The 25,801-nt window shown below is 45.4% G+C and overlaps 1 protein-coding gene across 6 annotated transcripts in view; it reads left to right on the forward strand.

The window, feature by feature from the left end:
- MASP1 (MBL associated serine protease 1) overlaps positions 1-25,801 on the forward strand; it is a gene marked incomplete at its 5' end in the record, with an annotated part of 66,114 nt that overhangs the window by 39,382 nt on the left and 931 nt on the right. For 2 of the 6 annotated variants that reach the window (XM_080657929.1, XM_080657924.1), the window contains 2 exons: positions 856-930; positions 5,829-8,271. In XM_080657929.1, the coding sequence (XP_080514055.1) occupies positions 856-930; positions 5,829-6,712 (959 nt within the window). In that variant the 3' untranslated portion in view covers positions 6,713-8,271. Of the gene's footprint in view, positions 1-855; positions 931-5,828; positions 8,295-10,464; positions 10,603-13,909; positions 14,024-14,868; positions 15,055-17,002; positions 17,071-19,750; positions 19,851-20,307; positions 20,525-22,645; positions 22,971-25,801 lie in introns of those variants that run through there. The other 4 variants (XM_080657927.1, XM_080657926.1, XM_080657928.1 and 1 more) reach the window with 4 other exon arrangements.

The following is a 25,801-nucleotide window of genomic DNA, read 5'->3' on the forward strand; positions in this document are numbered from 1 at the left end:
CCCTGCTTGCTAAACCAGCCCCTCCCACCTCACACACCCTCTGGGTTTCAGGGTTAGGTTGGGGGCTGAAACAGTCAATCAGTTGGCCACAATTCGGCAGGATTGGGAACGAAAAACATTTGGAGACATGCCTTGCCTCTCCCTGGCTCAGGCCTGCACGCCAAGAGTTAGGCCACATGGTAATCCACACATCCACATTCACAGCCTCCCACAGAGAAAGAACCCTCAGGGACATGGGGCTGATCAGTTCTGCCTCTGCCAAACTTGGGGTTAGGGTTAGGGTTAGCACTAAGAAAATTCTCCTAATTTCTTAGAGCCTCCAAGTTTTCACTTTAAAAAGGGAGCAGTGATGGAGCTCACAGAGCTACTGTAAGATGCAGATGAGATGGTAGACATAAGTGTGATTCATTAAAGGGTTTGTTAAGTGGAAAAGGAAGGGAAGGGCACTGTGTGAACCAAGTCAAAGAGCACTGTGCGAACCAAGGCCTGTGTGACTAATGGTAAGTGCCTGCCAGGAGCTAGGCAGGGCTGGGCCGGGAGGGAGCAGCCCCCAGACAGGCGGGAGTCAGATTGCACAGAGCCTTGGACACCATGCTGAAGCGTGTGGTATTTGTTTTTGAGGGCAATGAGGAGCTATTGGTGATATTGAGCAGAGGAGGGACATGGTGAGATCCTTATTTTAGAAAGAGCCTTCAGGTTGCAGAGAGAATTGGCTCAGAGGGAATGGCATCAGAAAGACAATTTGGAAGACTCCAAATGATCCACAGTAGAGGAATTAAGAACCAAGATCCATTTTCCATGTGCTTTAAATTGACCATTTTCTCCCCTTTCTTCAATCTTTCCTCATTCTCCCAGGTATATATACCTGTTCTGCCCAAGGAGTCTGGATGAATGAAGTACTGGGGAAAAGCCAGCCCACCTGCCTGCCAGGTACCTCAAACTAAGTCCTCTGCTTCCTCCTATTCAAGGCCTATGGCCACAGGAATTCTGGCTGTTAATGGAGGGGAAAGTTGAGGGCATGATGCTCTGATTGCTTTTCAAGATACCTTCAGAGGTTCAAAGGTCAGATAAACCCAGCCTCACACCTTCTCTAACTAGCCTCTATATTTCTAAATTCACATCTTCTATCAGCCCAGGAGCCTTTCTGTCTCTTTTCTCTGTAGTTTTGCTCCCTTCACACCAGGTTTTTTAGCCTATGTAGTGTGTATGTGTCAGGAAAATCAAAAAAGTGGACACCCCATCCTCAATCACTCACTATGCTGTAGAGGAAACAAACAATATCAGACAAATAACTATAGGATAGAGTAAGTTATTTCAAAGATCAATGTGTTCAAGTCTTGCTGACTGCTGCTTCCCTGTAGCTCACCTACTGACCCATTTTAAAATGAAAAAAAGACTGCAGTAGCAGGGAGTGAATGTGCAGCAATGGATTTAGGGTATGTTTTGTGAATACTTGTGTTAGCATTAAAAGTATAGATGATTTGCATCATAATCATGTTGTATATATGTATACTAGTATATTGCAACCAATTTAGTAGAAAATTATAGCCCTAAATGTAGGGTTAAACAAATAACCCACAAAATTATATTTAATATTCACAACAGAAATGTTTGCTTAAAAAAAAGCAAGAATAGCCAAAACCGGTTTGGCTCAGTGGATAGAGCGTCGGCCTGTGGACTGAAAGGTCCCAGGTTCGATTCCGGTCAAGGGCACGTAACTTGGTTGCGGGCACATCCCCAGTAGGGGGTGTGCAAGAGGCAGCTGATCGATGTTTCTCTCTCATGGATGTTTCTAACTCTCTATCCCTCTTCCTTCCTCTCTGTAAAAAATCAATAAAATATATTTAAAAAAAAAAAAAAAAAAAAAAGCAAGAATAGCAGTAATTGAAAGACAAGACCATTCAAGACAGCACTGAGGAGCAGTCCTGATTCTGTCTGCACATTCCTCCAGCAGTAGGAGTTTCAGAGTGTGGTGAAGTGTTGTGTAGCATCTGTATTTTACTGAACCAGACTGTTAGGGAGATGGAGGTAGTGTTATTATTTGATGGAGATAGTGTTATTTGCACTTAAGTAATCCTCAATATCACTCAGTAGGCTTCTAGATGTTAGAATAGACATTAAAATGGAAAAGCTACGGAGTTGTCTACCATTAGCCTTAAGAACTGAAGAAAGTGTCAGCATTTGGGAATCAGTTTTGGCCAACACTGAGGAGCTATGAGATCCCAGAGAAGGAGGAAGTCAGTGCCTGTGGTTGTCTGGGAGTAGAGGGGTGAGGGCTGGTTAGGAAGACTTCACTTAGGAGGGCTTCATGCTTAGAAAGGATTCTTGAGGAAATAAAAAGGGGAAAGGCCAACCCATTTACACTCTACTAATCCCCATAAACTTGCTTAGGCTTAGAAAGACACCCAAGACTTTACACTGTTGGTGAAGTCTCACAGAAAATGGGAAATGACAGAGCTGTGACAAACTGGAAGGTCAAATCTCTACTTTGTTAAAATACTATGTGGGCCAAAGAAAATAGCACTGCAGGCGGACTCCATCCTGGGCAGCCATGTTATGACCTCTGGAAAGAGAAGAGGCCCTGAGCTGGGAGTTAGGGGCTTGAATCCTAGTTCTGGTATTGTCATGTCCTTTGGTAAGTAATATATCTGGGACTAGGAATCCATACCTCAGAAGTGAGGGAGCAAACCCATGTGATCCATGACATTCTATAACTTTTATGGTCATCATCTTCTATATTTATACAAAGCATTGGATACAATGAGTCATAAAATTATTTTAACACTTGATGTTGGGCAGAACCATGGTGTATCATTGGACCAGACTAGAGATTTATAAATTCTCTCCTCCTAAAACACTGAGATTGAACCCAGAAGCAAGCCAGAATAGAGAAAAACAATTTCACCAAGTGTCATAATATCCACCTTTTCACAAAAACTGCTAAGCAAATATTATTTTCCCCTTATTTTGCACATGAAAAAAACTAAGAATCAGTGCATATGGTTTATCCAAAACTACCCACAAATGTTAGGGGCAGAGCTGGAAGGTGAACCCAAGACTTTCGATGTCAACACAGCATTCTGACCACTTCTTTTTTTTTTTTTTTTTAATATATTTTATTGATATTTTACAGAGAGGAGGGAGAGGAATAGAGAGTTAGAAACATCGATGAGAGAGAAACATCGATCAGCTGCCTCCTGCACACCTCCTACTGGGGATGTGCCCGCAACCAAGGTACATGCCCTTGACCAGAATCAAACCTGGGACCCTTCAGTCCGCAGGCCAACGCTCTATCCACTGAGCCAAACCGGTTTCGGCTCTGACCACTTCTTGATTCTGATTATATTTTATGCCATCCTCATGAACCCAATATCACATTTTTTGTTTTGAAAGCACTCCCTCAGTTCCTCCAGTCTTCTAAGGCTCAAGTCTAGCTGCAGTACAGCTGAGGCTATAGTATTTCTTTTCTTTTTTATATATATATATATTTTTATTGATTTCAGAGAGGAAGGGAGAGAGAAAGAGAGAATCATCAATGATGAGAGAGAATCATTGATCGGCTGCCTTCTGCATATCTCCTGGGGATTGAGTCCACAGTCCAGGCATGTGCCTTTGACCAGAATAGAACCTGGAACCCTTCAGTCCACAGGCCGATGCTCTATCCACTGAGCCAAACCAGCTAGGGCAAGGCTATAATATTTCAAGAAGATTCCTTTCTCCCAGGAAGGACTAGATATAGAACAGTGTCAGTTGAAAGAATGACCCTATTTCCATGAGCCTTATCAATGGCTTGTTGCATTATCCAGCTCTTAAAAGCAGAAAAACATAACAAGAAGAAAAACAGTCTTTGTGGAGAAAATGAAGTTAGACGCAGCCGTGGGCAAACTACGGCTTGCGGGCCGGATCCGGCTGTTCTATCCGGTTCTCTTGCTCTCCCCTCCGCTCCTCTACTTTGAATTTATATTAGTTTACACAAACACTCCATCCATGCTTTTGTTCCGGCCCTCCGGTCCAGTTTAAGAACCCATTGTGGCCCTCGAGTCAAAAAGTTTGCCCACCCCTGATTAGAGTCATACAAAATGGGCTCTACTTCTGGCTCTGGCACTACTGACTTTGAGTATGTCATTTGCCTTTTCTGAACCTTGGTTTCTCCATCTGTAAATTAGCTGTTTTCCAAGCTACCCCAACTCTGACATTTTAGGACTTGGGTTATACCATTGACACCTTGGTTGGAAAAAAGTGCCATTCAGCACTGGTTTTGTTGTGATCATGAACTAAGCCACAGGCATGTCTTTTACCAGATGAGGGCTTTTTGGCACTAGATGAGTCATTGTGCAGGGCTCATCACAGACCTGCCTTGAGCTGTCACCTTGTAGGCTGCTGCTTGTAATTGGGAATCTGGCCTTCAACTGTGAAAGGCCAGACCACAGAGAGTTAGCACAGGCCAGCTCATATCTGGCCTGGGGTGAACAACAGGGTAACTCAAGAACAAATAAGAAGCATTTGGCATCAGGAAGAAGCGCATCTGAAAAGCATTAGGTTTCTAAATGCCTGACTTCCCAAAGGTGCCAAGAACACTCAAATGCTCTTCAGTCTTTGTTGCTAGTTTCCAGGGCCAAGGAGTGTATCCTGGCCATTTGCAACCAAGAAGAGGCCCATGCTCCCACCAGGCTTACCTCCCAGGCCTAATAACCATGCTGGGAAGGGTTCATGTGAACTTGTTCTTAGCCAGCGGGGCATGATCCTGAAGACCCTCTGCTCATGAGCCAAAGGTGTTTGGCTGCAGGAGGCTGGTGGTGCATGTGCATGCTCGGGGTACAACTCAGAGGAACGAAGTTTGATCAGACCTTTCTTCTTCCCCTGAAGGTATACAGGGTTCCTGGGTGCAATGATGGGTGGCTCAGAACAGGGCCCATGCATCATTGCTTGTAGATTATGCCACCTTTCTCTATCCTTAGATGCCCTGGGCATTCATTCTCAGCTTGAGTCTTTATGCTAGAGAAGAAAAGGTTAGAGGGCCTATCACGTGATCTTTACATGTAATGAGGCATTGTGGAATACAGGACAAGACATTGATTGTAGAACCTAGTTAAGCTCCTGCTACTTATCTTAATAGCCATGTGACCTTGGATAGTCACTTAACCTCTGGAGAGTTTTACTTACCTATAAAATGGGGGTGGCCAGGGAAAATAAAATAAAAATTAAAGGAATTTAGGATTTGAAAGATCCTTGGAGATCATCTTAAACTGCCTCATTTAGCAAATCAAAAATTAAAATCTAGAGAGGACAATTTACTGAGCCAAAGTCATACAGGACATAGGAGAGAAAAGCCAGGTCACGGCCTCAGGTGTCTTGGCTCCCAGTCCAGTGTTTCATGTGACTTACTAGACCATCTTTTAGTTTCAGAAGTTTTATAAGTGCCCACAGTATGGACTACTTCTGGAATATGAGATGCCTTTCTAGAGGAAAAAAAAAGGGGGAGAGGTGATCATATTGGAGACTGGACAGGCTCAAGATGGTCCAGCCCAAAAATGATCCTGGCTAGAAATGGTTCAAGATGATGATGGTCCATGCATGAAATGGTCTGGGCCATAGATGGCCCTGATTACAGAAGGTCCAGACTATATCTCAGCCAGGCTAGAAAAACTTAGGCCAAACATGACCCAGCACAGAGATCTTCCAGGCTAGTGTGGCCCATGATGTAGAGTAGGGTCCTGTGGTGGCAAAATCTACAGTGGGTGAGATGTGAATTTCTCTTAGTGGCTCTTTTCACATGATGACCTTTTCACAGTGTGTCTCTTGTCCCCATTCCCTCCTTCTTCTTACAGTGTGTGGTCAGCCCTCCCGCACCCTGCCAAACCTGGTCAAGCGGATCATTGGGGGCCGGAATGCCGAGCCCGGCCTTTTCCCATGGCAGGCCCTGATAGTGGTGGAGGACACCTCGAGAGTGCCAAATGACAAGTGGTTTGGGAGTGGGGCCCTGCTCTCTGAGTCCTGGATCCTCACAGCAGCCCATGTGCTGCGCTCCCAACGCAGAGACAACACAGTGACACCAGTCTCCAAGGAGCACATCACTGTCTACCTGGGCCTGCACGACATGAGGGACAAATCGGGGGCTGTCAACAGCTCAGCTGCCCAAGTGGTGCTCCACCCAGACTTCAACATCCAGAACTACAACCACGACATAGCTTTGGTACAACTGCAGGAACCTGTGCCACTGGGACCCCACGTCATGCCCATCTGCCTACCAAGACCCGAACCCAAAGGCCCAGCTCCCCACATGCTAGGCCTGGTGGCAGGCTGGGGCATCTCCAATCCTAATGTGACAGTGGATGAGATCATCAGCAGTGGCACTCGGACCTTGTCAGATGTCTTGCAGTATGTCAAGTTACCCGTGGTGCCACATGCAGAGTGCAAAACCAGCTATGAGTCCCGCTTGGGCAACTACAGCGTCACAGAGAACATGTTCTGTGCCGGCTACTATGAGGGTGGCAAGGACACATGCCTTGGAGATAGTGGTGGGGCCTTTGTCATCCTTGATGACTTCAGCCAGACTTGGGTGGCCCAAGGCCTAGTGTCCTGGGGAGGCCCTGAAGAATGTGGCAGCAAGCAGGTCTATGGGGTCTACACGAAGGTCTCCAACTATGTGGACTGGGTGTGGAAACAGATGGGCTCTCCTCAAGGTCTGGGGGAGCTCCAGGTGGAACGGTGAGCTGACAGGCCTCCTCAGGGCCTGCCTGCCCTGCCTCAGCCCAAGCAACGCTGACCCCACACTTCTGACAGCACACTCCATGTTACTCACCAGACCAAATGGAATGGAACATGCTGCTCCCATCCTCTGGGGACAGCCCCAGGACCCTGAGAGACAGCAGAGTGGTATAGAGGAGAGTCTCTACACAAAAGACCTGGGCCTATGGCCCTGGGCAAGTCCCTTCCCCTCTCCAGTCCTCACTGTCCTCAGCAATACAAAAGAGCTGGAAGTCTGGGCCAGTCCTAGTACTACTCTCCAGGACTGATTTATCCCAGTGGCCTTATTCACTCCTATTCACTTATCAAATCCATGGTTGCTATAACTGGACCTGATTGTTAGAAAATATTTCCTTACATTGAACTGAACTCCAAGTCCATATATTTTCCTAGCTCTATCCTCTGGGCACAGACAAGTCTAGTTCCTCCTCTAGGAGAAACCCATTCAGGTTTGGGGAGATGGGGATTATACCCTAAGGCCCTGCTCTCCTAGTGAAATCCCTGAAGTACTCTTATCCCGGGATTTCTCTCCCGAAAGCTTCTTGTACTCCAAGCCTTAGTCTTTATGGTATTGTTAAAGGGACTTCAAGGGACAAAGAGAAAGCTGGGGATGTCTGGATAACTTGGGGAGGAGAAAAGCAGTGGGAGGCTCCCCAATCCTCTTAAATTCCTATTGTCAACTCAGAACATGTCATTTTGGACCACATGTCTACTCTCAAATACCAGCTGACTACATGGGGTACTCCAGACAAGCATGAAGCAACCTGCTAGCCTTGGAATGTATCATCTGAAAAGGTTGCTTGAGCCCCAGCCCTAGGCATGGAGACTCATCTGGATTGCTTGGAAGAAAAGAAGGACCATGCAGTGCCCCGCTGTGCTTCTGAGCAGGAAAATGGAAGAAGGATGGGCTAAGGACATTAGGAGTGACCTCATCCTACTAGGCTGCCCAGCATGCCCATGATCTGAGCTCTACAGAGAATCCACCAGCATGGATGTTCAGAGGCATGTACTCCTCCAATTTCCAGGAGCCAGAGTAAAGGGCAGCAGAGTCTTACCTGTGAAAGGCAGTGAAATGAGACGGAGAGCCAAGAGTCCAAAGCTCCAGCCCCAGCTCTGTCCCCCACTGGCTGTATAACTTTTGACAAATCACTTTCCCTTTGGGGGCTCATTTTCCCCATCTGTAAAAGGAAGGCGTTGGATCTCCCTCAGGGTCCTTCTAGCTATAGCATTCAGTGCTTCCAATTGCCAGCAGACTGGCAGTCCTCCTGGGATTTTTCCACCAGAGACAGGTGTCCAGAGAAGCCCCTGAGAGGGAGTCCCAAGAGAACAGTTGGGAAGTGTCCACTTTTCTAATGGGTTCATGAAACCATACTCCTGTGCCTATGAATGCTGCATGTAGAGAATGCTATATATTGTATATCTTATATCACAAGCTCACCACTCTGTAAGGTGCCTCTGCACTCTGTGTCTCCTGTCAGGGATCTAAAGTGGAAATAAAATCTCTATGGATAATCAATAGCCTTCATTTGGGGGTTTGATTATTGTTGATATTTGTTTGTTTGTGACTCTTTAAAAAGAAACTTGCCCCTCATAAAGCCAAAATACCTTCCATTACAGAAAAGGTACAATGTTTGTCACCTAGATATCATCCAAGAAAATGTGATGAGGAGTGGGGTTGGTTATTGACATGTGTCCTCTCAGAGGCTGCACATTCCTTCAGTGTATTGCCTGCTATTTTAAGTCCTTGACTTCAAAGAGCTCAAACTAGCATGCAAGGCAAGGTTCTGTGCTTCTAGGTCTCACACAGGCAAGAAGAGTTAAGTGTCATAAGAGAAGTGTAGATTGCAGTATTATGGGAACTTAAAGAGAGCAAGAAATCCATATAGCTGAAGGGGGTCTGGGGGACCTTTGCAGAGAGGTTGTTCTGGGAGATGAAAGCATGGGCAGAATGGACAAAGATCAAGCAGGAAAGTGTGCATGAATAGATTGAGAGCAGTGGGAATTAAGGGAGAGTGGAAAGAGTCTTGAAAGCCATTCTATGTTTGCACTCTGTCCTGAAACTAGTGACTCTGTACTTTGGGGTATATCATTATCACCTGGGATGCTTGTTAGAAATTCAGATTCCTTGGTCCCCCCTGGGAAATTCTGAATCAGCAAGCCTGAAGGTGGGCAGAATAGTGTGGAAAGTGGCTTGGCGGGGGCGCGGTTTGCAGAGCTACAGAAACAGGTTGGGAAGCTACTGCAATCAGTCTGGAGGGAAATGGTGAAAATCCACCAAACCTAGGGCTATGATAACACAGATGTGTGGGCAGGGAGTTTTAAAACATTTAAGCAGTGTGTTCAGCGGGGCTTGGTGTCTAGGCATAGAAATAGTGCAGATGTGGGTGTGGGGGTAGCACAAGCTAGCCTGTTAGTGAGGACTGGCCATGGGATGCACTCATGCTGTGCCTTGGTTTGGAGTTTGTATTATAATGACAATGTCATGCTTTCTACACCATTGGGAACTGAAACAATCCTAAACTATGTGTAAAACTTTATATGTAGCTGGTTTCAAGGATTACCATGTCTATGTTCTATTACCTTTCAGATTTTTACTTTCCTCTAGATATTTGGACTGTGTGTGTTGTGACATATTGAGACACTGAGGGGTCATGAAGGTTATGTGGAGAGCACACTGTGACATGGTGCTTCTTCCAAATTCACCTCAAAGGAGAAGGAAGGATGTGGAAACTGTCACCTCTTCTCCCCAGAAGCTTGGCTATGGAAGGGAAGGATAGGAGAAACTTTGAAATGAGTGGGATTCGGGGAGGGTAGAAATTTGATTTTAGGATGAGAAGGCCTAACCCTGTTTTGGAGACATAGATAAAGGAGAGCTGCAAAATACAGAAAAGGGATAAGAATCCATAAAGCCAGGTCCTCAAGAGTTTGGAAGTGAGGAGATCCAAAGCCCAGAATTAATTCTAGAGAGAAGAAAGTTTACAGAGGAAGCAGATGGAGTGAGGGATGGTTGGGGCACTTCCCACCCAGTGGGCTTTGAGTATATTCTAGGAATAGGGAGAAATAGCTTAGTGAGAAAGAGAAATATAGACTCAAATAATTGAAGTCTATACCAAAAGGCTTCAGGTATGGTTAGATCAAGGGTTTCAAATATCAGGATACAATCTCTCCCTTGCTTCACTCCTCATCTTCTAGTTCCACTTTTCTCTACTAGTAACATTATTCTCAGCAGACTCTCCATGAAGTGATCTTTGGCAGATCTGGGTTTATAGCCAATAGTTTAGCAACCCCAACAGAGAAAGATTCTCTCTCTCTCTCTCTCTCTCTCTCTCTCTCTCTCTCTCTCTCTCTTTCTCTCTCTTTTTCTCAAATGCTTATCCCCCAAGTCAGGCTTTCATTGGGCCAGGCCAAGGTTATATTCTCACCTCAGAGCAATTGCTGTGACCATAGGATGAGAGGCATGAATTAGTCAGGTCTGGGTCACATTCCTACCTCTAAAACTAGAGATAAAGTCATTCCAACTCAGGATATATGGACTGGGAATAGGGGAAGAGTGGATCCCAGAGAAAAATTGGCATGCTGTCACTGAATGGGGCCATGGATGCTTGGAGATCAAAAATTAACAGGTGTTCCTAACAGAGAGTAATGAGCTGGTAGCTCTGGCAAAGGACAGGATGGAGCCAGGAGTGTGACATGTTCCCTCTCCCCTGGCTGCCACAGTGTGTGGGCTCCCCAAGTTCTCCCGGAATCTGATAGCCAGGATCTTCAATGGACGCCCGGCCGACAAGGGAACCACCCCCTGGATTGCCATGCTGTCACACCCGAATGGGCAGCCCTTCTGTGGAGGCTCCCTTCTAGGTAAGGAGAAGGTGAAAGGGGTGGGGAACCCAGCATTAGGAACCAGTGTGGGAGCAAAGGTAGATTGATCAACATTTCTTCACTGAAAACCACTGTGTACACCAGTAGCAGGGCCAAAAAGTATAGTGTTGTAGAAAGGGCCCTTAGCTGGGGCCAAGAGATATGTGTTCCTGTTCTAACTGGTTCCTTTAGTCAGCAAACACCTACTGAGTCCTGGTCAGTCTCTGGCACTTGGAAGGATCAGAGAGTCAGCCCCTCAAACATGAATTACAAGACATGGCTCAAAGGCAGGGTGTGCCAAGGCTAGGGAAGCAGAAAAAACCAGGAAATTCACCCTGGAGAAGTGAGGGAACTTTCTTACAAAGGCCTTGAATGTCCCACTTAGGAATTTATATTTTATCCTGAACTCTATTGCAGACTTATAAGCATGTTCTGGAAAGTTCTCCAGAGACTATGTGGATTGAAAAGGAGGGTGATTCAGGAGGTCAGGGTTCAGTGAGGTAGCTATTGCAGTAGTCAAGAGGGAAGTCATTAGCTTCAGAATGAAGACAGGGGCCGAGGGATGGCAATGAGGCAGATTCAAAAGCATTGGGAAATAGAATCATCAGGCTTTTGTAATGGATTAAATGTGGTGGGAGTGGGAGCAAGAGCAGGACAGGAAAGGCTGACAGACCTTCATGCCGCAATTGGGTCCAGATGACCTAAGATCCATTCCAGCTCTGACATCCTAAGAAAAAGTAATAGCACTCTGGAGTCTGCAGCCAATGCCTGGCTTGATCCCATCACAGAGGAAGAAGGTCTGGATGGGTTCACATCTGCCTATACAGCTCTTGGGGCTGTTGGCCTCGCCTCTCTCTGACCCACCTCCTCCAGGGTTCAGTCAGGTGAGGACAGCTCCCCACCAGGGATCCCCCCAGGTACCAGGCCTGGACCAGGGCTGCAGTCAGACACCCTGGGATATGTGAAATGGCAACCAGGCGTTAGCCCTCTTCTTCAAGGAATTGATCCTTACATTCCCACAAACACAAAGGTGAGTGTTCCCACCCTATTAAGCCTCCCAAAGAGGCACAAAGAATGACTACAGGTGACAGGGGCAGCCCTGTGAGGAATGGGCAGGGGAGAGGACCAAGGGATAGAAGAAGGGAGAGGGACAGAGAGACAGAGCTAGAAGGACAAAGAGAGGACAGAAAGATAGAGACCATGAGAGAGACCCAGAAAATAAGAGAGAGGGAACTAGAGAGAGATAAAGGAGAAAATAAAAGTAAACAAATATGACAAGAGGAAGAGAGGCTGGTAGGGCACGAGATAGCCCAGAGTGAGGAGAAATCAGGAAAGACAGAAAAGCAGAGAGGAACCAGAAGTAAAGGAAGGGTCAAAAAAGAAGCAGAGTAATGGTGAGGAGCAGTGGGGAGAGTGGAGGCATGAGACCACTTCATCAGACATTGCTGGTTTTGTTAGAATGTGAGTGAGAGATGGGTTATGTGCCCACAGTTTTAAGAATTAAATTCATTTTCTTAAGCCTGGAGATTTTAAGTTCAATCATGTCCAATGCTTATTTGTATCTACTGCATGTTTATTCCATGTTATGTTTTGAAGATGTTAGAAGTCTGCTTCTTTATCCTCGACTACTGTATGAGTTCTCCCATGCTCCACCCTGCACAGCTCTCCTAATCTAGAATCTCTCTCCTCCTCCTGGCATTCAGTTTTGTAGAGGGAGTGCAGGGTGGGAGGGAATGCAGGAAAGGGGCTGAGGGACAGAGGAAGGAAGGAAAGCACCACCATTTCGATGGCTCAGGGACTCCAAGAGTATTTGCAGAGCTGGGAGGCAACGCCACATCTCTGGACTTCCCATTGCACACCCCAGGGTTCATTTAAATGCTCCAGAGCCTTGCTCTGAGATGGCTCTCCCATCCCATTTTATCCACATGGGAAATTTGGTCAATAGTCCCTGACTGTAGACAGAGCTCAAAAATTCCTCCAGACAAAGAGAGTGGCCTGCATTGAACTCTATTTAGAACCCAGCAGCCAGAGCACATAGTTGCTCCTGAGAGGGCCAAGCAGAACCTGGAACCTGCTCCAAAAAGGTACCTCTGCCTGGAACTCTGAACTCCAATCTGATATCCACACCCCAAAACCCTGGTGCCTTTTCTTTCTGTTTGGCTCATTCTGGTTATGCCTCTAGCTTTAGTTACTTATGAGTTTATCATCTGCTTCACCTAAAGAATGAGCCAAAGCCTGACCCTATATTAAACAAAGGGCAGAAACCAGTCCACTGAGGGGAAAAGACAGCTGAGATAGAAGACATGCTCTAAGCTGATGGCTAGTAGACCCAGGGTCTGGCCCTGGCCTGTTACTAACCTTCTGAGTGACCCTATAGATTTCTACTTTCCTCCAGGCCTCAGGATCCAAATATATAAAATGAGAGGTTAGGATCAGAGCAGTGGTGGCAGTAGAATCATCTGGGGAACTTTAAAACATATTTGTGCCTAGGCCACACTCCCATAATTTAGCTTGTCTGGCTTCAGGCCCAGGTATTATTTTTTTTTTTTTTTTAATTCTCCAGGTGGTTCTAATGCACATCCACAGTTGGGAAGCAGCATGATATGTCAGTGCTTTTACAACCTCAGTGTGCCTAGGAATTACCTGAGGATCTTGTTAACATTCCCAGATTTCCCTACTGAAGGCAGATTCTGCTTCAATAGGTCTGAGGTGGTGCCCTGAGAATCTGCATTTATAATCCATTTCCAGATGGGGCTGTTGATGCTGGGCCAGGAACCACAAGGCCAGAGGAGTAGCCAGTGAGCACAAGGGTTTTTTGTGGACTCACTTTGGCCTGTCTGGAGCTCACCAACCCTTTGGGTTTAAGGGGGCGCTGAAACCCTGTTAAAGATGTTCAGCCTTAGCTTTGGTTGGAATAGGCAGATAAAACCGCAGATTCAACTTCTCATCTTCAGATTAGAATATGAGTGTCTGACTTGAGGCTTTGAAATGCAATGGCAAAGGGTGCCCTAGAGCAGTGGTCGGCAAACTCATTAGTCAACAGAGCCAAATATCAACAGTACAATGATTGAAATTTCTTTTGAGAGCCAAATTCTTTAAACTTAAACTTCTTCTAATGCCACTTCTTCAAAATAGACTTGCCCAGGCCGTGGTATTTTGTGGAAGAGCCACACTCAAGGAGCCAACAAGCCGTATGTGGCTCGCGAGCTGCGGTTTGCCGACCACTGCCCTAGAGTAATCTGAAGGCCTCAGGTTGAGACAGGTTGGGGCAGTCCAGGGCAGTGTGTGTACACAATTCTGTTGTCAGGCTCCAACTGGATTTTGACGGCGGCTCACTGCCTCCACCATTCGCTCGATCCAGAGGACCCAATCCTCCATGACTTTTACCTGCTCAGCCCTTCTGACTTCAAAATCATCATGGGTGAGTGAGGAACAAGGTGATTCTTGAAGCCAGTTGTGGTTCTGGGAATGGGGTGTGTCCACTCAATCTTTCCTCAGGGCAGGACCCCTGGGATGAAGAACCAGTTGGGACTGGAGTCCAGGGACCTGAGTCTAAGCTCAAGGCAATGATTTCCAGGGGCAGGGACCATGAGCAAGTCATTGAAGTCTAGGCCTCAGTTTTATAATGGGGAAATAAAGAGCCCATCTAGATAAATTCTAAAGACACTTCATGCTTCTATGAATCTATGCTTTCAAGTGAGTCATACACATATAATTCCATCCCCAATACCACCAGCTGCTTCAATTTAGTTCCCTACTGACACTAGGCCAGGATCTAAGGACACAGCATAATTAAGACCTAGTTCCTGCTCATAAGGAGCTTACAGTCTAATAAAAGAATGAAATATAAGCATAGAGACTTCTAGTATAAGAGAAAAAGCAGTAAGTTCTATAGGAGAAAAACATAAAATGTCATGGGAGTTCATAGGGAAAAGACTTCTTACTAAAAAATCAAACTCAAGAATTGGAGAGGCTTCATGGAGGAGGCAGCACATGATCCAGAAGGGTGCTTATATGATTTGAACATGTGGTGATGAACTTTGGAATGAGTATTATAAATCAATGAGATCAGCTTATGAAGAAAGATAGAAGTGGAAGCCCATGAGAATACATGGGGAAGAGCAGGTAGGACAGGATTGCTGGGAAAAGATGAATAAAAGAGTTAAGGCTGGAAACGTGGACTGGATGAGACAGAGGGCTGACAGGGAGTAAAGTGTGACCTTATCCTCTGTGCCTCCATGCCTCATGTGCCTTCTTCTTGCCCAGGTAAACACTGGAGACACCGGTCAGACAAGACTGAACAGCATCTCGGGGTCAAACACATCTTTCTCCATCCCCAGTATGACCCCAACACATTTGAGAACGACGTGGCTCTGGTGGAGCTGTCAAAGGGCCCGGTGCTGAATGACTTTGTGATGCCCATCTGTCTCCCAGAGAGTACCCTGGAGGAAGGTACCTCTCCCCACCCCTGTCCCCACCTCTGCAGAAGAGCAGGTGCCTCCAAAGAGACTTCTTCTCCAACGTTGGTGAGGCTCTGGTGCCAACGAAGCCAGCTGACAATGTCTGCATGATTCCTCAGCTGCCTTCCCTAAAACAACTGTCAGGCTGGTTTCCAAGGTGGCACATAGTTAATAGGAAGTACTTTATCAGCCAGAGTCCAGATGGGGAAACAGAAACTAGACTAGTTATTGTTACAGAGAGAATCTAATATTAGGGTGCTGGAGGACTGGAGAAGTAACAGGGGAATGCTGAGATAATAGAGATAGTACTTGCAGGAAGAAACTACCACTCCTGGGCTGGAGGGACAAAGGGAAGAGGTTGGAGTTATAGAACCTAGAAGCCTGGACAGGGACCCTGTGGAGCAAGAACTCTGACTCCTGTGGAAGAGGCCCCATTAGGGAAACAGCTGGAACCAAGCACCACTGCTGGGGTAAGAAACCACTGGGGAGCGGGGGTGATGTCAACAGTAACGGCAAGCCTTCCTGGAAGTGCCCCCTATTTTCAGGATCCCCCTGAAAAAGCAGAAGTGCCAATTCATCTGTAAGGTTACAAAACAGAGTATAGAAGGGTAAGTTTGGAACTGAGGGACAATAGATTTATCACAGCATAGACTCACTCCCCATGCTACATTTCCTAACTGGTTGACCTTGAGGAAGTTGCTGAACCTCAAATCCCTTGCCTCTACACTGAGGATAATACCCCATGGGGTGGTCATTATATTTAAATGAAATACTATATTCAAATGTATCCAACACAGAGTGAGAGTCCCACCAGGGCAGTTAGCTTCCCTTTTATTCTGTTAGAAGTTCAGGGATGCCATGTTACAGCTAAACTCCTTCAGTTCAAAGAAGTTATAAAAAATGGCTGAATGGAATTTGAGAAGTATTAGGTAGAGTAAGCCAATAGGAAAGGCACGCCTACCATATATAGTTGCTTTACATTCATTAACTTATTTACCACTTATAAAAGTTTTGTGAGGTGGTATTATAGTCCCATTTTCCAGATGAGAAAACTGAGGGTCAGCCAGGTGAAGTGACTTACTCAAGATCTAGCTTGTAAGAAGCAGATCTGGGGCCTAAAATCTAGGTTTTTCAATGTAAAGCCCAGTGCTGTATTCAGGATCCAGGCTTTTCTTCAAATAAGAAAAAAGTGTTCTATCAGTGTTTAACCCAGTTCAACATCACTCTGAGATATGCCAACTTCATAGACTTCTAGAATAACAGAGCTGGGGGGGGGGGGCGGTTAGAGAATATCAAGCCCAGCCTCTTCATTTTATGGATAAAGAAATTGAGGCTCATAATGGGAGGGAGGAGTGAGGGCTTGCTAAAGGCAGCATGCATATTGTGGACTAAGCTGGACTTTTTTTAAAAAAAATATATTTTATTGATATTTTACAGAGAGGAAGGGAGACGAATAGAGAGTTAGAAACATCGATCAGCTGCCTCCTGCACACTCCCTACTGGGGATGTGCCCGCAACCAAGGTACATGCCCTTGACCAGAATCAAACCTGGGACCCTTCAATACGCAGGACTTTTTATTTTTTCCACAATTACTGATTGAGTACCTACTATGTGCCAGTACTGTTGCAGGCATAGGGATACAGCAGTGAATAAGATAGATGAGAGGACTGCTGTCATGGAGCCTAGGTTCCATGCTAGTTGGGAGTGGGAGAGAATGGACAACTAAACAAATCAGCTAATGATTCATAGAAACAAATGCCTAGACCTCTGTTGCAGGTTACCTCCAACCCAGCAGTCTTCCTCCTCACCAAGCTGGCTTTCTCTGAGGGGGCAAATTCAACCCTTCCTTCTCAAGCAGAGGATGATGGGCTGCAAGATGCAACCTTCTGAAAAGCCCACAAACAGCCTCTCTTCTCCCACTGTGTCTTCTCTCCTCCAGGGACTATGGTCATCGTCAGTGGCTGGGGGAAGCAGTTCTTGCAAAGGTTCCCAGAGACCCTGATGGAGGTAAAGTTTAACTTATGCCCTACAGAGAGTGACACCCCTGCCCCGCATGAGACCTTCCTGCTCCATGTTTCCCTTTTGGGACATGGAGGCTGGAGCAGAGAGTGGTTGAGAAAGACACCAGAGGCGCTCGAGCACACACCTCAAAGTTCACTGACACTTTGAATCCCATCAAGCTTGATCTGTTTGTTCTGCATGTCATGGGTCTCTAGTCTCTAAACATTGTTGACTGTTTCTGTAGCTTATTAAAGGCTCAGCTCATGGAAATTCTTGCAGAAAATAGCAGGCTTGGACACCCAAAAGGATGGTCCATCTCTACAGAATAAAGACTCACATAGCAGATTAAACAAGAATGAGCCAAAGGATAGGCTCTTGAGAGCTGCAGTCCTTGCAATAACGAACTTAACTGTTGCATTTAGAATTTCACATTCACATCTATAATAATAAAAGCGTAATATGCTAATTAGACCAGACAGCTGAACAACCTTCCAGACGTCATTCCGAACGTCCCCCCCACAGCGGGGGCCAAGGCAGAAGCGGTTAGGGGCGATCAGGCAGGCAGGCAGAGTGGTTTGGGGTGATCAGGCAGGCAGGCAGAGGGGTAAGGGACAATCAGGCAGGCAGGTGAGTGGTTAGGGGAGATGAGGCAGGCAGGCAGAGTGGCTAGGGGTGATCAGGCAGGCAGGCAGGTGAGTGGTTAGGGGCGATGAGGCAGGCAGGCAGAGTGGTTAAGGGTGATCAGGCAGGCAGGCAGGTGAATGGTTAGGAGCCAGTGGTCCCAGATTGCGAGAGGGTGCAGGCTGGGCTGAGGAACCCCTTCCCACATGCACAAATTTCGTGCACTGGGCCTCTAGTCATTACATAAAAGAACACTGAACTAGAAGTAAGGAACCATGGCTCCTAGTCCTAACTCCTGCTAACTTTCTGGGTGATCTTAAACAAGTAATTTGCCCCTGTAGACTATAATTGAGTATCTCAAGCTGCAAAGTCAGGGACAACACTTGATGTCCTCCAAAAGCTGCCTGGCTCTGATATTACCAGGTTCTATGACTGCCACAGCTAGTTTCTAAATCCTTCAACATATGTTATTTTAAGTACTTTAAATTTTCAAATTTGCAACAACCATTCACTCTTCGTTCATTAAATCCCAGGTGATTATTTGGTGCCTCCCATGGACTCGACATTGTACTAGCTACTAGGTATGCTGAGGGATAAAAGGACAGATCTGGTTCCAGGACTCCTTGGGCTGATAGTCAAGTGGGAAATACAGACAGTAGTTACCAATGTGATAAATGTGATGATGGAGAAATGTGGAATGTTCCTGAATGTATAATGGGACATATGACCTTGTCTTAGGGGCTCAGGAGGACTTCCCAGAGGCAGTAACATCTAAACAATAAATAAAGGCCAGTCAGGCACTTAACAGTTTTCTGAAGATATGTGCTCACAACCGCCCTGCCCTGATTTCCTCTCCCCACTTATCCGGGAAGGCCATAGCCCAAGAACGACCTGAATGTCCTCTGGTCCCTTCCCAGCAAAGGCCAACAGAACCTGTATTTGGGGACCATAAGACCCATTCAGTTATTGGTTTGGCTGAACTAAACTCATAGGTTTCCTTGTGTTAGTCCACACATCGATGCTAACATTTAGCTCCAACCTGATCAAGGATAATGATAATGATAATGACAACACCTTACTTTCAGGTATCAATTTATCACCTCAATGCAAAATCTATAATAATAAAAGCATAATATGCTAATTAGACCGGACAACCGTCCAGAGGAAGCTGGGGCTGCGAGGGAAGCCCAAGTTCTGGGTACCGGCCAGTGGCCCAAGGAAAGCCTGAATCCCGGGTGCTGGAGGGAAGCCGGTGCCAGCAGCCAGGGTGAGGAAGGCCTACTCTTGCACAAATTTCGTGCATCGGCCCTCTAGGATACACACACACACACACACACACACACACACACACACACACACACACACACATACTGACTATGCTCCAAGTTACATAATATAGAAATGGGCAAGATACAGACCTAGTATCTAGAAGCTCATACTGTAGTGAGGGAGAACGTAAGTAAATGCTTGCTGCAAGGTGAGCATCAGTAACCCTACAGTACTAATATTTATACAGCATTCATAGTTTACAAAGCATCATCTATCTGCTCATTCATCTCCTCTTTGAACTGAATTCAGTTTTCCACCACAGTCTCTGTGGTTAGTATGTCAAATATTGTGACTTCCATTGTTCAGATGAGTGAACAGAGTCACAGAGGTCTGAAAAACAGGGATTAAGCCACATGCCTTAGGCCCCACAGCCAGTAATGGTAGGGATGGGGGAAAGAAGACTGACCATAGATTTTGCATACAGTGCCATATTTGAAATAATGCATTTGCTGGGGAAGTATGATCACCAGTTTATAGATGAGAAAACTAAAACTCAAAGAGGGCAAATGACTTTCCCAAAGTCACACAGCAAGTTTATTACTGAGACTATACCTGATCATGGATCTGCTGATTCTCCATTCAGTATTTCTTCACCTGCACCATAGGGCAATTTCTGAGACTAGGTCTAAGGTAGTTCCAAGCTCATCCAGCTGGGGAGCAGCCAGCTGTAGGGGGTGTCAGAACAGCAAGGATTCCTCAGCCAGGAGTGGGGACCAATGATGGCCTTGTATTTCAGATTGAAATCCCAATTGTTGATCACCGCACCTGCCAGGAGGCCTATGCCCCACTGAAGAAGAAAGTGACCAGGGACATGATCTGTGCTGGGTTCAAGGAAGGTAAGTCAAGAGACTGGTATATAATAATTTGGTGTCTAACTCATGCATTGAAGTGGTGCAGAGCCCAGGAATGGAAGGGCAGAACACCTGGGAGTCTGGGAGGATAAACAGGAAAGGGGTGGAGGGGAGGAAGTTCACGAGAGGGAGGGTTCTGCCAGAGAAATGACGTTGGAGAGAAGAATGCTAAAAAATTTCCATTACTCCCTTCTCTAAGTTCACCTTTTCACCTGTGAAATACAAGAATCCTTAACTGGCACTTTCTAAAATCACTGAGCTCTGAGGAGGCCTCACCTGGAACTACTCAGAGCCCATGTTTGAGTCAAATGATCTGCTTGCACCCCCTCGTGCCCAATTCTCTGAACTACAAGTTAGCGGTGGGAAGAGAGAGGCTCCTTTGGATTTGGGGCTAGGGAAGGGGACAGGTTACTTTGACCTGCATCTCTTTTTTTATATTTAGGGGGGAAGGATGCCTGTGCGGGTGACTCAGGAGGTCCCATGGTGACCTTGGATAAAGAGACAGGCCAGTGGTACCTGGTGGGCACAGTGTCCTGGGGCAAGGACTGTGGAAAGAAGGACCTCTATGGAGTATATTCCTCCGTCTACAGCAACAAGAACTGGATCCAGAGAGTCACCAGTATGAAGAATTGAATTCAGTTTTCCACCACCTGTCCATGGTCAGTCAGCGGAAGAGGATAATTACTTGACACAAGACACCTTCACCCTTCACCTGCCTCATTCAGCCCATCCATTCCTAGCCAATAATGGAGGCATCTCAGCCCCCTTTTCACTCTCTTTTAAGAAGCAGAGTAGCTGAGTGATCAGAACACAGGGCTGAACCCAGCCTCCATCACTTACAAGTTTTACAACAATGCTCAGGTGACTTCACCCCTTTAAACCTCAGTTTCTTTGTCCATATTCTGGAAATGGCATACCTTACCTACCTCATAAAAGTTTGATGAGAATCTAATTAATTAATATATACATAGCACTTAGCACAGTGCAGGCATAAAGTAAGTGTTCAGTAAATATGACTTAGCGGAATATATCTACCAGGCAGGCAAAATTTTCTTACAAATCCTGGCTGGGGCTTAGGTCTGATCAGTGTGTACCCTTTCTCTCAACCTTAACTATCTCTTTCATCTGCCCCCAAATGCCCTATGCTTCTTTGCTACCATGCACCTTTCCAAGCCCCAATCCCTGCCCCCCACTAAAAATGTAAAAGAGAGAGGTTCTTAGTCCTATAGCATGTCCTAAAGCAATGCATGAGCTAGACACCAAATTGTGAGAGTGCCTGTGAGAAGCAGGGCAAGGAGGGAGACTGGGAATGGTTGACAGAGAAGCCAGACACCAGGTTCTAGAACCAGCTCTGCCCTTAGCTCCCTGTGTGGCTCTAAGGAAGTCCCTTCCCCTCATCCCAAAGGACCCTCCCAGCTCTGACAATCCAGGATCCAGTGGAGCCATTTTTTTCTTGGTGAGTTAAAGCCAAAGTAACCAAAAGGCCAAAATTACCTTAAGGTTCAATAGAGTTTTGACAGAAAATACTGCTGCTGCAGCAACACCAAACCCTGGTTCTCAAAGACATAGCTCAGCCAAAATGTTAGTCAAGGGATATTCCCGTTTTACTAAGCAGAGCATCTGCTCTAGGCCCCAACCTCCTTCCCTTCCTGAGAACCTGAGCTGCACAAGGTCAGCTCTGAGAGACTAGACTCAGACCCCTGAACCTTCCCTCCCTGTGTCTACAGCTTACCCCATGCAGCCCTTCTTCTGATTCCTCACCCCTGTTCCTTACCCTATCCCCACATGGTCATAAGTGTTTCCCACACAGAATCCCCTTAGAGAGCCAACTCCTCTCTCAGGAAGCTCCCAGAGACCTCATCCCCTCCAGAACCTGAGATTTAAGCCTTTCTGGGGATCAGAAGCCCCAAGTCCTTGTTTGGTCCTATCAATTTTGGTCTTCATGGGAGATTTCAGTTCTTGACCTGCTCTGCAGCTGCTAAAGTCATTCAGGGTCTCTTGCTGAAAGAAGATACAAGGAATGAGACTTATGGACACTATGTCCTAGGCCAGTGGTCGGCAAACTCATTAGTCAACAGAGCCAAATATCAACAGTACAATGATTGAAATTTCTTTTGAGAGCCAAATTTTTTAAACTTAAACTTCTTCTAACGCCACTTCTTCAAAATAGACTCCCCAGGCCATGGTATTTTGTGGAAGAGCCACACTCAAGGGGCCAAAGAGCCTCATGAGGCTCGCGAGCTGCAGTTTGCCGACCACTGTCCTAAGCTGAATGCTCAGGAGCACCAGTTCACAGCCTGCTTCTGCTTCTTTTTTTTTTTTAAATATATTTTTATTGATTTCAGAGAGGAAGGGAGAGGGAAAGAGAGATAGATCAGTGATGAGAGAGAATCACACCCCACACTGGGGATCGAGTCCACAACCAGGGCATGTGCCCTGACCAGGAATTGAACCATGATCTCCTGGTTCATAGGTCGACACTTGACCACTGAGCCATGCCAGCTGAGCTACTTCTGGTTCTGTGTGCTGGTCTTCCTACCTCTCTGTGCCCTGCAGTTTATTCTATAAAGGGAAGATCACAGTAGTACCCAACTCCAGCAGACATTTGTCAAGCAAGCTGGAGCTCTGTTTCATACACCAAAAAAGAAGTGTGATACAAAGTTTGGAATTGCCCTAAGTCATTCCAAAACTCCATACTTCTCTGACTCACAGTACTGCCAGACAGTGCTGACTGCCCCAGAGACTACTGAGATGAGGGAAATATGCCTCCTACCTTCTAGGAGCTCCAACAGAGGGAACTGGCATACACAGGTGACCACCATGATCAGAATGAACCCCGCCCACTGCGATGTGTGGGAGCAGCATGGAGACATTGGAGGGGGAAGCATCAGGAAGGCATCCCAGAGGATATGGTGCTGGAGCTGAACCTTGAGGAGGGTGGGCACTTCCACAGGTGAGACAGGGAGGCCTTCCAGGTGGAAGGAGAACAGAGTAAATGTCCCTCGGGCTTTCCTCAGATTACACTATCTTCTTTCACAAAAATGGCAATGTTCTGAGTCTGGAAGCAGACCAATAATTAAAGGGACTTTCTCTTTAAAGTGAGACAACAATGTGTCTTGGCCTTAGGATTTGTATGCAAATACTGGTTTCCCTCCACTAATCAAAAGGAGAGCATTCCTATGAAACCCTCAGAAGTCAAAATAGTGTAAAGTGAAGAAACCATTACCTTAGGACACATATTGCTAACAGATGCATAAAATAAATGGAGGTAAAGTAACGGATGCTCACAGACACAGTGCAGAGCTGTGGTGCCCAGATGCTGAGGTGCTCCGTGTGATTCCCAGAAGAAGCTTAGTGGGAGCACTCTCGCTACTTCGATAGCAGCTGCTGCAAAACAAATGCTTAACGCTAATTTTGCTTTTCACCTTTTTTCTCAAAAGTGAAAATTCTCTATGAAGCAGGTGCTAATGTACATCTTTTGTGAAAGCGAAGTGAGGTAAAGCAAACTTTCAAAACATGGGGATATCTGTACTGACTTATGGCTGGACATAGTTTATCCCATCTGTTATCCCAATTTCAACTTCACCCTTATTTGTGAGCAGATGTCTGACTGTGCTGTGTAAGGCTGTATCAGCCCCTGCACTACTGCCAAGGTCCAAGAACCTGAAATCTCTCACAGAGTCAGAGGCAGAGGATTAGAGTGTCTGTAAGGACCATCTTGTCTAATTTCATGACCCTTTCTTGAACATTTCTGGAGATGGGAAACTCATTACCTCCAAATGCAGCCCATTCCAACTTCAAAATGAACACAAAGATCTCTTCTATGCAACTAAAACCCACCTCCCTAGAAGACAGTTTTTTATAGCGAAAGCTATGATTTCATACCATGAAGGTTGTTATTTTCAGTAAGCACCATGCCAATTTCATTAGCAACAGAAGCTGTTGTTCTTGTAGGTGACTACACATTTGTTCCAATAAACATCTGCCTTGAGTCAAAGCATCCTATTTGGCTTGTATGTTGTCATGCACTGACATTTCACCTAACATTTGTCTGTGTCTCATTAGGATCACTGTATCATGAAAAGAGAGACTATGATAAGATCATATTATCAATATAGTAAAATGTCTTAAGTTTTGCCAGTCAGTTCTGATTAAATACCTTGTCCTACTGTTCCTGTAAATTATCAGTATATCTCAAGATGCCACTTTTTCAGCGTCAATTTACATATCTTGATTTCATCCATACCCAGAATAGGAAAAAAATTTTTTTCCAGATCATGTGTTCAATTGTTTGGTTCAGAAAATACGGTACTGTGTCTATGAGTGGCCTGTTATGGATTGGAGTACAGTATTTCCTTTCTGCCATGAGTTAATATTTTCTGGTGACAGATATCTAAGAATCAATACCACCAAGAAGTCCTTCAAACAAAGGTAGGCAAGAATCAAGGATGTAAAATCCATACCCCTCAAATGGCAGAGATGGTGGCCCATCTGGGTCTAGAATAGGTCTTGAAACTTAGACACTTAGGTTCTAATGCAGCATAAGTTGACTCCCTTGTCCACTTAATTTTCTATCTATAAACTACTAGCAGAAAAACCTTCTCAGAGGGTTGTTCAGAAAAATGAGCAGATAGAAAAGAACTTTGGCAACTAAACTTAGCTCACATGTAAAAAATTGTATGGGAAATAATCACTAACATTTTTGATCACTTACTATCTGATAGAGACTAAATTAAGCTCTTACACAATTCCCTAATTTAATCCTCCCAATAACCTGTGATGAATATACTAGTACTATTATTATCCCCACTTTATAGGTGAGCAAACTGGAGCAGAGCAAGGCTGAAAATATGGCCCAGCTTAGAAAGAGCAACACTCCATAGCAACAAACACACATAGTGTTCAATTTTGGTTTCTAATACTCTTCTCCAATAAAAGAAACTCCTTGAAGAAATGGCTGATCCAGGACTAGAGCAAGAAATGTTCCCTGCCCTAGTATGGGTATTTTTCTGGTACAAGATGAGCCTTAAACATCTTGGATTAGAATGTAAGGAAGTGCAATGATGGAGGGATGACAAAGGGATGCAGAAGCCTATTGGTCAAGAGCTCCAATGGCCAAAGCTGGAATAATTTGAGTAACCAAACAAATAAAATTATATTGTATTATAACTCAAAATATAAAGTAAATATCCATGAGTACATACTTATATGAATAAATTCTGGATACATAAGTAAATGGGGAGAATAGATGACTCTCCCATGGAGAATGCCAAATAATTTATGTGAATTATTTGCTCTAAAGGAGCTGGAATAACTTTCCATCCCTTAAGTGTGGGCTGCATATAGTGACTTCCTTTCAAAGGGTCCAATATGCAAATGGGGAGGGGGAAGAATAACTTTATAGTGGAAAAACCTGTCTGAACACTACTTTAGCCAGGTGTCCACAGTTAATATCAACAGTGATGAGTCCTGTTGATAGTATGTGGCCTTGATAGGCTATGGTGAAAGTGGCACTACATTTTTGTGCTTTTTCCTTCCTCCCCAAATCTCATAACCCCAGTCTAATCATGAGAAACATATCAGAAAAATCCCATTTGAGGGATATTCTAAAAATACTTGACCAATATTCCTAAAAATTGTTCAGGGCATCAATAATAGAGAAAGTGGAGAAGCTGACACAGCCAAGAGGACCCTGTAATGGGTTGAATTGTATCGCCCCAAAAGATATGTTGAAGTCCTAATCTTCAATGCATCCAAATGTGACCTTATTAGAAAATAGGTTCCTTGCAGATATAATTTGTTAAGGCAAGATCATACTGCAGTATTAATCCAGTATGACCAGTGTCCCCATAAGAAGAGGAGACACAAGAAGCAGACACAAGAGGGAACACCGTGTGACAACGAGGGAGAGATTGAAGTCCTGTAGCTATAAGCCA

Source organism: Plecotus auritus (assembly GCF_963455305.1).
Source record: "Plecotus auritus genome assembly, chromosome: 2".
Taxonomy (NCBI): domain Eukaryota; kingdom Metazoa; phylum Chordata; class Mammalia; order Chiroptera; family Vespertilionidae; genus Plecotus; species Plecotus auritus.